This window comes from Corvus kubaryi, unplaced genomic scaffold (genome assembly GCF_017639235.1).
Source record: "Corvus kubaryi isolate FWS band 111438036 unplaced genomic scaffold, C.kubaryi_AGA036_p1.0 split1-131, whole genome shotgun sequence".
Taxonomy (NCBI): domain Eukaryota; kingdom Metazoa; phylum Chordata; class Aves; order Passeriformes; family Corvidae; genus Corvus; species Corvus kubaryi.
Genome location: NW_024582073.1, coordinates 23,213,254 through 23,225,674, shown reverse-complemented (window position 1 = coordinate 23,225,674; position 12,421 = coordinate 23,213,254). Strand labels below are relative to the sequence as shown.

Sequence of the window (12,421 nt, the reverse complement as noted above, 5' to 3'; positions counted from 1 at the left end):
GGGCTCATAACAATATATCAGAAAAAGTTACTACCTAAGAAACAGAGCTTTTTGGTTTAAGATGTCAGCAGAAAGAGTGGTAACTGCAGAGATGCTTGATGGAACATTACATTAATAATTGATAAATAAATTAAATTGAAGACTGCAGCAATCTGAGAGGAACTTCATTTGCAGAGGATGCTGTCGCATATAACATCCAGTATGAGATTATATACTAATCCTTTAATTAAAGAATTAAGAGTTAAAGAATAAAACATGTAAATATCAGGAGTAAGTAGTATTGGATGCTGTAGTTGCTAAACTTTGACTTGATTCCCTTGTTGTACATAAAATAACATTGTGTATACATGTATCATGTAGCACTTGGGAGAAGAAACCAATTTTGTTTCCAGTCACCTGCCTGATTAAGTCTCGTGGTGTTATCTGGAGTATTTTAAAAACATAAATATTTAAGTAACATTTACTAAGCACTTTTCCTTTGTTTCAACAGCTGTCAATCACTTTTGAGAGCTGTATAAAAATAAATCGGGGCTTTTTGCACCACATTTTTTTATACATTACAAAGTTCCTGGAATCTTTGAACACCCTGTCTGTCTTACATTCTTGAGTGCTGAACCACATTAGTTGTTTGGAAAGCTTGTTTAAGGAAACAAGCTTCTCAGTACTCATTCCTTAAAGTACAATCCGGGTTTTAAACTGTTTTTAATTATTCTAAATTGCAGAATGATGGCCTCACAGGAACAGGTCTGGCCAGTCCCAATGAAGGCAATTGGAGCACAAAACCTTCTGACAATGCCTGGAGGAGTCACCAAATCAGGGTATCTTCATAAAAAAGGAGGCACCCAGCTGCAGATCCTGAAATGTAAGTTGAATAAGGTATTAACTAAATTAAATGTTTTAAATGTTTGCCTCTGGGGCCAGTAACAGACTTCATGTTAGCAGACAACTTATTGAAGCTGTTCTTCCACTTTGTCTGGACTGGAATACAATTATACTGGAATATATGTATGAAAGACTCACATTGAAAGATTTTCCTTTAATTGTTTTGGAACTGGAAATCTTAGATAATAAATGTTGGGGCTGATTTAATTTTACTTGTTTAGTTTTCTTCTCAAGTCCTTCACAAGTAAGATTTTCAAGACAAACAGATTCCCAGGACATGTATCAATTTCAAATACTTTTTTCTGAAAGAAATTAGTACTCAGCTTTTTTTTTCCAGTTGGTTTTTCTGTACTGGAAAAAATATCCCCATCTCCTACTGCTGTTGTGAAATGGAAATTTTCTCACTGCCAACATTGGCCTGTACTTAAAAACAGTAATTTCTTCTGAAATCAGAGCCTATTTACATGGGGAAGAGTTCAGATTTTGGGTTTATTTATATGCTATTCATTTGGTATCCTTGTTTATGATGAAACTATACTTATATAGTTAAGGGCAAAGGCTACTGTCTTTGATAAGGGAAAGAGTCTTGGCCTCTTTCAAAAAAAGAAAATAGGATATCATTTTATTGGCAGCATTATGTACTTGAGGTAAAAGAAGAGAGGGAGATACCGGTTTTGGGATGGATGTAAGTATGTATTTGTAGCCTGTGGCTGCCTTCCTGCTATTGCTTATTTCACTAGTGAAGGAGCACAGGTGGAGGTCAGGCCTGCAGGCTCTGAGGCTTCTTTTGAAGTTTTCAGATCAGCTGCCTCTCAAGTGAGGGAATCAAATATTACCCTTAGTACCAAAACTGCGAATGGACAGCTTCACTGTGTGACTGATCATCAACAAGCTGTCACTTAACTAGTTTGTGCTCATTTGCAGCGATTAATATGATTACTAAAATCTTAAACAATGATTCTACCCAGGCTAAGAGGTTCTAGTTATTCTGCTGCCCTTGGATTTATATTTTGCTCATTTTTTACCTTTTCAGGGCCATTGAGATTTGTGATTATCCACGAAGGATGTATCTACTATTTTAAGAGCAGCACATCTGCATCTCCCCAGGGTGCATTTTCTTTGAAAGGTTACAACAGGTGAGTGCCAAGGAACTTTGTTAACACCCAAGCTCCTTTTACTTAATGCTAGGGGCTACAGCTTTCATTTCTAATGAAGTTAAACACTGCTACATCTGTTGTTTGAGTTAAGCATTGATCTTAGATTCCAAGAGATGTATTCCTTCCAAATTGTATATATGATGTTTCCTGTGCTTGGCAAGCGGGTAGCCTTTCTCTTCTGTAATTTAACCAGTAAAGCTGTTTGAATTGCAATGGGCTTACTCTTGCTACTGATTAATGCAGGCTGCACGTGCAGATAGATGTGGATTCTTTCAGACAAACCATCTTTGTTCTGTAGTGACCAGAGAGGAATCAGAAGAGAAAATTGATGGAGCTACTGGTTCAGCAACTTTAGTTAGTGTCGAAACTGTATCAACTACAGTGTGATAAATGAGAGAAAGCATGTGCAAGATGTCTGACTCATTTCACGACACATTTTAATCTTAATATTTACTCTGCAAGTTGAAGACAAAAATATGTGGCTTTCAAGTTAGCCAGTACTGTCAGAATCTGAGTGCAGTGTAAGTACGAGGCCTACTAATATAAGTCCACCATAACTTTAGGGAATTGCTGTTGAAATTGATGCTAAGAAAGGTTTAATGAGAGAGAGAATGTAGAGAAATATCACTGCATTGATCCTAACCACTGCAATTTCATTGTATTTGTATATATCTTGTACTATAATATGTTCTCAGATTTGTGGAATAAGGAATCATCTTTTCTTGAATTGTGAGAACTTTTCTAACTGAGAACCCTAATGGCATATTTTAGGGGAATGCACTTGTAAACACTGTAGGTAGTTAAAAATTCAAGATTAATTTGTAGAAGAAATCCACCCTGTAATTTGGTCATGACACCAGCTTCTGCAATCTACATGAATGTGAACAATATGATGGAATTTGTAAATGCTAGAGACTGTTCATTCCTTTTTATGTATCTTAATTCTAGCAGCCTTGTAGAGACCTTGGTTGGAGTAGGGACCAGGCTTTGATTAGTATAATGCACAGACAAGCATTACTGGAAAACAATTTGAAATGAAAGACCTGAAAGACTGAGTAGTTGCATAAGAGTTTTTAAATTTTTTTCCCCCTAAAAGTCCCAAATGAGGAAATTCCTTACACACACAAAAAAGAAAGAGGTTAAGTTATGCTTGTTTTAAAATAATAAGAAATGTGTAATAAAGTGTTTGTAAGGGAAACATGTAAAAATTAAGTTTACCTTTATTCATAGTTTTTCCTTATTTCATGGGAAACGTGTTTTGATTTCTCCTCTGAAATAGTGCCTTCTTGAAATAAGGACCACAAGCACCTGGAGTACCTCTTACAGTGTGTGATGCTTGTGAATTAATATGGTTCATTAACTCTTGAACAAGTCAAAGCAGTTGTTCATAAAAGTCTGGTTGGTGGATCAACAAGTGTTCTTCCTTTTGCATTGTCCTTTCTACCACAATAATGGAGAAATACTGCAAATGCACATATGGGGATTTCTGTGGTATTTTTCTGGGCTTGGGGGTTATTTTTCATAAGGCAAAACTGGCCAGTAAAACTGCTTTCTGCCAGTCTTTATGACTTGTATAGTGGCATCAATTTTATAGATTAAGGCGTTTCTGTATTGGTTATTCTGTTTCTCAGGGTTATGCGGGCAGCTGAGGAGACAACATCAAGCAATGTGTTTCCTTTCAAGTTAGTTCACATAAGCAAGAAGCACAGGACATGGTTTTTTTCAGCTTCTTCTGAAGATGAAAGAAAGGTAACTTTCTTCTTTTGCAATAGAATTTTCCTTGAAGCAAAAAGTGGATCTTGGACTTCCCTAAAGTCTAAATGAACTGGAAATGCAGCTGTCACTGACATTCATATACCTAGTTGTTTGGGCTCCTCTGAAAATCATGTCTGAAGTTTCAACTATTAAGTTAGTGTCGATTCAGCTTGTGGTTTAGGGAATGGCTGTAAGTGACATGCTAGATGGTATGGGTTTCTCCATATTTAATACATATTCCATATTTATTTTTTACCAAGGAAAAAGTAATGATACGTTAAGCCTTTGATAAACTATGAGAACTGTTCAGTGAAATCTCTCACCCATAAACATACTATGAATATATACCTGGCTTTCGGAATAAGAGCCTGAAATTTGTAAACTGAAAACTTAATATTTCAGTATGTTACTACAGCATTTTCTACAATCAAAACATCTGAGTGATGAGTCCTTTCAATAAAAAGTCATGGCTAAATACTATTTCAATGTATGTTCTCTGAACTTAACTCTGTTCTTACAGAAGACAAGATACATCTGTGTTTAATGATTTAAAGATTGATATGTTGAATGTCGTATTTTTATTTTTGTTTAGAATTGGATGCTGTCCTTGAGGAGGGAAATTGATCACTACCATGAGAAGAAAGAAACAATGACAGAATTCAGGTATAAACCCTTACTCTTTATTGGCTTTTTACCCTTTCGCACTAGCTCTTGACAGTGGTGTTCTAAGCTTTTTGCACCTGCAAGTAGCTTCCTGTTAAATACAAACAGGTGCAGTAAGACCCAAGAAGAAAAGCCCTTCCTAATTTATACTTTAAAGAATATGAAGAAAAAACCAAATCTTTTCACAAAGAGTACTTTAAATGTCAGCTTTGTGTAAAACAAATTAAATCTTTTAAAAGACAGCAGCAACATATTTGACTGTTAATTGGGAAATAGGAACAGATTGCTTCTGCTTTTCCAGCATTCCTTTCCAGTGCTGCAGTCCTGCTAAACAGAAGTAACTGTCCTTTCTTTTGCAGCGACTCTGGTTCTGATGCAGACAGTTTCTATGGCTCAGTAGAACGTCCCATTGACATCAAGTATTCCCATCATTCAGCAGATAATGAAGGTGACAAATTTAGACACTGATAAATAAGGCTTCTTTGTTTGCTTATTTATTTCTCCTGAATTCTGCAGGAATTATTCCCATATCTTAAGTGAACTGATCCAATTTTTAACTGGTGTTTTTTTACAAGGTGTGTCTCTGTTGTAGTGTTCAATCCGAAACAGCTGTTCTGTGCCATTGACTGTTGGTACAAATAAACTAAAGAATTTCATATCCTTCAAGGAGCTTAATTAAAAGTGAGGACATGACAGCCTGTCAGGTAGGCATTCACAGCATATTTCAGCAATGGAGCTCCTAGGCAAGAAATATGTTTGTGAAAGCCAACATGAGAAACCTTGCCTCGAGGTTCAACTGAGATCCTTTACTAAGCCTTTTCCCATCTGCCCTTTCAGATTTCTAAGGGCAGTGTTGATGGGAGCAAGAACTCTCATTTCCTGAAAGGAAATTCCTGACTATTCTTCCTGACTAGGACAAAAGGGCAGGAATGGGTCTTGTTAGGAAATCCGGTTCCATTGCTGCAAACAGAGGAGAACAGACTCATCAGCATTTCATGTGGGGTTGTAGTTTAGTCCTTCTGTGTTTATGGGAGGGAAGGGTTGTATGCAAGATGAATGATGATAAGAGGTCTAGTAGAAGTTTAAATTAGGAATATTAGAATAACTGATTTTTATCAGATATTCTTACCTTTTTGTAGGGCATTCTTCTGCATATTGTCCTTCAGGCTTCTTTTATAATCAACGATGAGAAATTACTGCCTGGAAGTAACGTGTGTTTTGTGGCTTGGTTATTCTGATTTGCAGATAAAGGCAACATCGAAACCACAAATTGAAGCCATTTGTTGTGGTGGGGTTTTTGTTGTTGCCAGAGCAAGGCAAAAGAACTAAAACTGTTTTGTAGATCACTTAGCTTGTTTTTAATATTTCATATTGCCAAATCATAAATGTTTCTATGGTAGGGTTAAATTTTGGGGATTATGCTTTTACCAAGTGGTTCTGTCAATGCATCCATGTAGTTGTGTCTCTGCAACTGATTTGAACTTTTCTCAGGAAGGCTGGAACACTAGAAAGTGTCACAAAAAAGTAAATTTTTTAACTTGTAAGTTAAAAAAACCCCAACTAATGTGCAGTATAGTTTATCTGCCTCTGTTATAAGTGATGGCTTTCTTAACTGACATAAAAATTTAAGGAAACACCTATTCTAGATACAGAGAAGTGGATCAAAACTATTAATTTTTTTCACCTCTTTAGAAAAAATACCTGAAAAATATTTGTATTAAAGAGCCCTAAGTACTTCATATTCTTTCTTGGTTCCAGAAGTACTTATCAGAGTCTGACACACTGATTTTTATCTGCAGATTATGACCAGGAGGAAGAGGATGAGTCTTATTTGCAGCCGGATACTTCTGACATAGTGAAAGATGGTATGTGATTTCTTTGATTCCCTCACGAAAGGCCCCCAAGTGAAGGCAATATTCCTGTGGAATGCCAGGTTATTATTTTGTATTGGTCATAACTATTCCAACTGACAAAATAACTGAAGTAATGTAGAGGTATCTAATCTTGAGAGGTATTTAGGGTCATAAGTTTATAATAACAGCAGTAACCTCTTATAGAAAGCATTACATGCCTTTAGGGACATGTTTTCTTGCAGGCCTCCTGCCTGGAGTGACCTATATCTGGTCAGTCGTCTGGAGCATCACTAATGCTTTTAAGGAAAAAACAGACTACATTATTTTTAGCAAAGACTTTTCACTTTGCTAAGTCATCATAAGCCATGCCTGAATAAAAATATCAGGAGTTTATTGCCTATAACTTTCAGAATTGTGCTGACAGTTAAATGCTTACCCAGCATGTTGAGTACTATCAGACCCAATGCCAGTGAAATATCTTAGATCACACAGAAAATTGATTTGAGAAGTCTCTTTTGATCACATACTGTATTCCCCCTCAGTGTGTCAAGTTTTTTGGTTTTCTTTCTGTAGATATGGTCCTACCCCCAGCGTACCCACCGCCGCCCGTTCCTCACGTCAGGAAATCTCCCTACTCAGAAGCGAGGGCACATTCCTATGCTGGCAAACCAGCTGCACCAGTACCACCACCTCCTCCTAAGAGAAGCTTACCTGATATCAAACTAGAGGATTTTGTGGGTGTGAGAGAGGCCCAGTTACAGAGCCGAGCTGAACCTAATCCAAAGATTCAATCTCCGAGCCGGAGACTGAGTGAACAGCCGCCCCCCGTGCCCCCTTTGCCTGTGTTCAAAAAGCCTGCAAGTGGCAAAGAGTCTCACCTACTGCCTCCAGAGCCTCTGCCTCCAGTCCAAGTCCTTGCTCCTCCAGAAGCATGCGAGAAGCTAAAAAACTTAAACCTTTCCCTGCGGACTCCTCCTCCTCTGCCAGGCAATAAACCCAAGCTGTCACAGCTTGCTGAAAAGCCAGCAGAGCCCAAAGTGCCAAGGGAACATGGTAAACCTGGACTGTTTGTGCCGCCAGTGCTCCCAAAGCCACCTGTGCCAAGCCACCAGCCCCCTGCAGTCAAGCCTAGAACAGAAAAATCTTCATGTCCCCAGTTACAGTAAGTATGAAAACACAATGTACTAATATGTTCTCAGTCATTTATAGTTAACAAGTTTAGACACTCAGATTCATACCAACATCTGTGTTTCTTCCCTGCACCACCCCTCTCTGTGTTGTGCTTTTTTTGCCTGTTACTTGACAATTTGCAGTGAATCTAGCTGATCTGGTTGGACCTGTTTTGTGCAGGAGTTTGGACTAAATGATCTCTAGAGGTCTCTCCTTACCCAAATTAATCTGTGATTATCTAAATTCATCTGCAAGTACTGCCTCCAGCTCTGGGGCCCCCGACACAAGAAAGATGTTTACGTGTTGAAACTGGTCCAGAGAAGGGCCACTGAGTTGATCCAAGAGCTGGAGCACCTCTCCTATAAGGACAGGCTGACAGAGTTGGGATTGTTCAGTCTGGAGAAGAGAAGGCTCCTGGGAGACTCTTAGAACACCTTCCAGTATCTAAAAGGGCTACAAAAGAGCTGGAGAGGACTTTTAACATGGGCATGGTGTGACAGGACAAGGGGGAATGGCTTTAAACTGAAAGAGGGGAGGTATAGGTTCAGATTAGATATTGGGAACAAATTATTTGCTGGGAGGGTGGTGAGGCACTGGCACAGATTGCCACATAAAATTTGGATGCCCCTTCCGTGGAAGGGCCAGGTTGGATGGAGCTCCAAACAACCTGGGCTAGTGAGAGGTATCCCTGCCCATGGGAGGAGGGTTGGAACGAGATGGTCTTTAGGGTCCCTTTCACACTAAACCATTCTAGGATTCCATGATTTGGGGGCTAAACTGAAACTTCAGTTCTAGTTTACTATCCATTCAGTGTTTTGTATATTTTTCTGTTTTCCTGATGAGATATCCTTCAGTTTTCATTCTGTTTCTGCCAGGAGATCACCACCAGATGGACAGAGTTTTAGAAGTTTTTCATTTGAAAAACCAGCACTACCCTCCAAGCCAAGCCAACCTGATGATGACTCTGATGATGATTATGAAAAAGTAAGATCAAGCAGATGATCTATTCTAAAATAATTTTTTTTTTCCTTGCTTATGTATACTTTTGGGAACATTTTAAGTGCATTATTTCAGGAAAAGAGTAACTTTCTGAAAACACAGTGCTGTGTAATTTTTTTTTTCATTCCTTTTTGAGCTTTAGCAAATGCCTTGATAAGTTATGGAGTTTAAGATTGGATATAAAGGAGAAAGAAGCATAAAGTAAAGATTAAACCACCATTAATAATTTCAGATACTGATGAACTGTAGGTTATTTGCATAACAAATTGCTAGGGTTTTGAGTTGTCATTGACTTACACAGTTACACAGTGACTTATTTTCTTCATATTTTTTACAGGTTGGGCTGCCTGCTTCAATATTTCTTAATACCTCTGAATCCTTTGAAGTTGAAAGGTAAAATGTGATTTTAAAATCATTCCTTAGAAGTCTGTCAAAAACCTGTGCTGAACCGTAGTCCGATGATCGTTTTGATAGGTATAACTTGTGTTTAAAACACACACTGAAATGTTTAATATGGAAATCACTTTCTAGAGAAGTTAGTTCAGTGCTCATGTATCACTTGAGAGATGAGAATGCAATGTGATTTGGCTCCATCTGGAGGAGGTCATTTTGCCAGGATGCTGGATGGGACCAGAAAGCCAGATGATCTGTGCTGCACTGCTGGTTCAGGTGCTAGAACACTGACTTTCCTTCAGCTTGATCTACTATGAATTTTTACACCCAAACCAGAGATTTGTAATAACAATTTTAAGACTGTAAGCATTTGATTTATCTGACTGCTAATAATATGTCATGTACAGGAATAATTATAGTATATGTCACTGTTTGTTGTTTTTAGGATATTTAAAGCTAATAGCCCACAAGGACGACCACAAAATGGATTGTACTGTATTAGGAACTCATCTACTAAGCCTGGAAAGGTAAATTGCAATTGCTGAATCTATGCCCCAAAAAACTTCTTGATTGAGATGTACTGCATCTTATATATGACAAAGTACTTAACAGTTTAGATGTGGTCTATTCTTAAAGCAAGAAAATGTGAGAGAATTGCTATCATAATGTCAGTGATTTGTAAAAAAATGTTTAGGCTGAATTTTAATTAGTTCCTTAATAATACCTTGACTTAGAAGAGCTTGGTAGCATAGACTGAATATGTTGCATTTTTCTTCTTCAAGGTATTGGTTGTATGGGATGAACCTGCAGGAAAAGTGAGAAACTACAGAATCTTTGAAAAGGTCAGTAGCTGCACTGTGTATGCATCTTTAGATTATACATGTCTGTGTGTATCAAGTGGGTGTGCATATAGGTATATATCAGAACTAACATGTTGAAGTCTAAATTTGTTCCCACCTGATAGTAAAAATCAGCTGATTTACAAATATCTGATCTAGGATGAGAGTTTGAGTACTCACATCTGGTTTTCTAGTTGCTGCATCATGTATCATCATAAATTTCAGCTCCAGTGAAATCTTGTTAAAGTCCTGAGTTTAATTTGGACTTATTTGTATGACTGACTGGTTTGCAAAGCAGTAATGTGTTTGAAATAACTTCTTTCTGATGATGTTTTAGCCTTTTTTCTTTAGACAGTGAGCTGGAAACTTACTGTCAATGGTTACATATGTTTTTGTCCTACAACAGGATGGCAAGTTTTATCTGGATTCAGACATCATGTTTTTGAACATGGGAAGTTTGGTGGAATACTACAGCACTCACATCTTACCCAGTCATGACAGCCTGATGCTCAGGTGTCCTTATGGTTACTCTAAGCCAAGGTGACACGACAGCCATGGTTCACTGAGACCCTACTGCCCCTGAGGACTGGACTCCTGGCGCTATTGGACGTCCTGCTGTTTGCACATACAAACTGAGTCTGTTTCCACCATTTATTCTCACATGAATTGTTATATAAATGCCCTTTAATGAACTCTCGGTAAAGCCTTACAGTCCAGATCAGCGGATTTTATGGTCTTTTCTTTTACAAAGACCTGAACTGATTATGCTGTGAAAGCTGTCCAGGATACCCACACCTTTTATAAAACTGCTGCTATTACTAATCTCCTTGGAATGTTGAAGATGAACACGAACAAAGAAGTGATCTGAATACAGCTGATCCAGAAAATGGACACTTCTGAAAGGATGTCAGAATTTATTTGTGACAAGGAATACTAATACTCTGACTTGGAGCTAGTACTCCTAAAGTCAGCATTGGTGCTCAACTGAGATATTTTGTATTACTTGTATAGTTGATGTGTACATAATGAAGATTTCTGTGCAAATTATTTGATTTGCTACAGGTAAAGATGATCAGGAAATGCGGCTTTTTTTAAAGCCACCTCATATTTACTTGTACCTTCTGAGTACAGTAACCACTATCAGGTACTATCTGGCTGATATGGATGTGGCATCCCACATACTGCTTAATGACATGCACTTGAGATAAGTGTGGAACAATATTGATTTGGCTTTATGGGAGCCCGACTACCTAGTTCTGAACTGGAAGGGTTTGTGCCACTGGTATTTTTAAAGGGTATGAGAAAAGAGAAGGGCTACTTGAGATTTAGGGGAGAGGGAAGGGAGCCTTTTGAGTATCCCAAATTCCAACTAGCAGTTTTCTCTCATGTTGCCATAGTCAAAGGTTCTTTAAAACAAAACACAAAAAAACCCCATAAACCATAATGGTGATGCTACTATCACTCCATAAATCCTTGTGGTCAATCTCTTAGGAACAGGTTGTCAGCCCATTGAATTTTCCTCTGTTCTAGGGCAAAACACACTATCCTAGTCTACCACCAAGAATTTTTCCATAATTAGAATTTTTACCCATTTTGTAGTTGCATGCAAAACAAAATCTGTTTTTAATCTACTGTCAGACATTAGCAGGGTGCTCTTAACATTTGTTCCTTAATATTTTGGGGACAGGTATCCTAAATCCAAGTGCTTGATGTTTATGCCAAAATTACTATTGGAGAAGAAATTTATTTTAATAATCTTTTAAGTAATTCTGTGGATCCAAAAGCACTGTCATAATGGTCTCATACTCTAACAATATTTACAAGACTTGTAATAATAGTAAAAAAAATTCTGCCACTCCTGAAACAGAAGGTATCTAGTTTTTAGCAGTCTGAATCTGTATCCATAAAGTTTTTTTTTTTCTGTTACCTTTTCAAGGTTTATACATGCCCATTTTAATCTTGTTACCATTAGATGGTCACAACTTTAATATCATAACAAAACTATTACAGAATAAGACTTTGCTTTTTATGAAAATGATAAACCAGGATTTAGTCCCTAGGGAATTTTCCTTACTAATCAGATGGAATATGAGGATCATACACAGGAATCGAGGCAGGAAACTCTGCCTCCATCTTTTTCAAGAGACACAGACATACAGAATATCAGTCTTTTGATATCTGTTCCCACTGTAATAGGACTTATGTGTGTAAAGAATGTGAAGTACTTAAAATTCAGATTCTGTTGAAAATTGGATATTTCAAGTCTAATTCCTTTTATTTTAAATTAGTATCCCTGTGGTGTGCTACCCTGATATGATCCTCTCTAAAGAAGGGTCAGGCAATACAGCATTTTAAAAACTTTTTTGGCAAATAGTTACAGGTATATCATAATAAGTTCAAGTTCCTTGCAATATTCACACATACTGTCTACATAGTAAGATTTTCTCTGTCTGGGAATAATTGACTTCATTCTGTCATGACAGTCATATTTATAGTATGCTCTCTTGGGGGCCATATTCAGATATTTGATTGTTTTTTCAACCTTACCCTTGGAAGATTTTTAAACTGTAAACATCCATTTAAAATATAACACATTCTTTACCTGTGTAATACAAGAGTTTCAAATATGTAAATTTTTGTGTTAATTCCCTTTTGTATCTAAATGTATAGATTTCTGAAATGGATAAACTTTCAATGCCAGTTCACCTCA

The 12,421-nt window shown here is 37.4% G+C and overlaps 1 protein-coding gene across 7 annotated transcripts in view; it reads left to right on the top strand.

Annotated features, from left to right (window-relative positions):
- The window catches only part of SH3BP2 (SH3 domain binding protein 2), a 37,370-nt gene extending 24,949 nt beyond the window's left edge, over positions 1 to 12,421 (top strand). For 6 of the 7 annotated variants that reach the window (XM_042053441.1, XM_042053443.1, XM_042053439.1 and 3 more), the window contains 12 exons: positions 723 to 862; positions 1,916 to 2,018; positions 3,671 to 3,788; positions 4,387 to 4,457; positions 4,817 to 4,905; positions 6,257 to 6,322; positions 6,884 to 7,472; positions 8,356 to 8,464; positions 8,817 to 8,872; positions 9,318 to 9,399; positions 9,655 to 9,714; positions 10,118 to 12,421. In XM_042053441.1, coding sequence (XP_041909375.1) covers positions 724 to 862; positions 1,916 to 2,018; positions 3,671 to 3,788; positions 4,387 to 4,457; positions 4,817 to 4,905; positions 6,257 to 6,322; positions 6,884 to 7,472; positions 8,356 to 8,464; positions 8,817 to 8,872; positions 9,318 to 9,399; positions 9,655 to 9,714; positions 10,118 to 10,255 — 1,620 coding nt within the window. In that variant the 5' untranslated portion in view covers position 723 and the 3' untranslated portion in view covers positions 10,256 to 12,421. The remainder of the gene's footprint in view (positions 1 to 722; positions 863 to 1,915; positions 2,019 to 3,670; positions 3,789 to 4,386; positions 4,458 to 4,816; positions 4,906 to 6,256; positions 6,323 to 6,883; positions 7,473 to 8,355; positions 8,465 to 8,816; positions 8,873 to 9,317; positions 9,400 to 9,654; positions 9,715 to 10,117) is intronic. The other variant, XM_042053438.1, reaches the window with a different exon arrangement.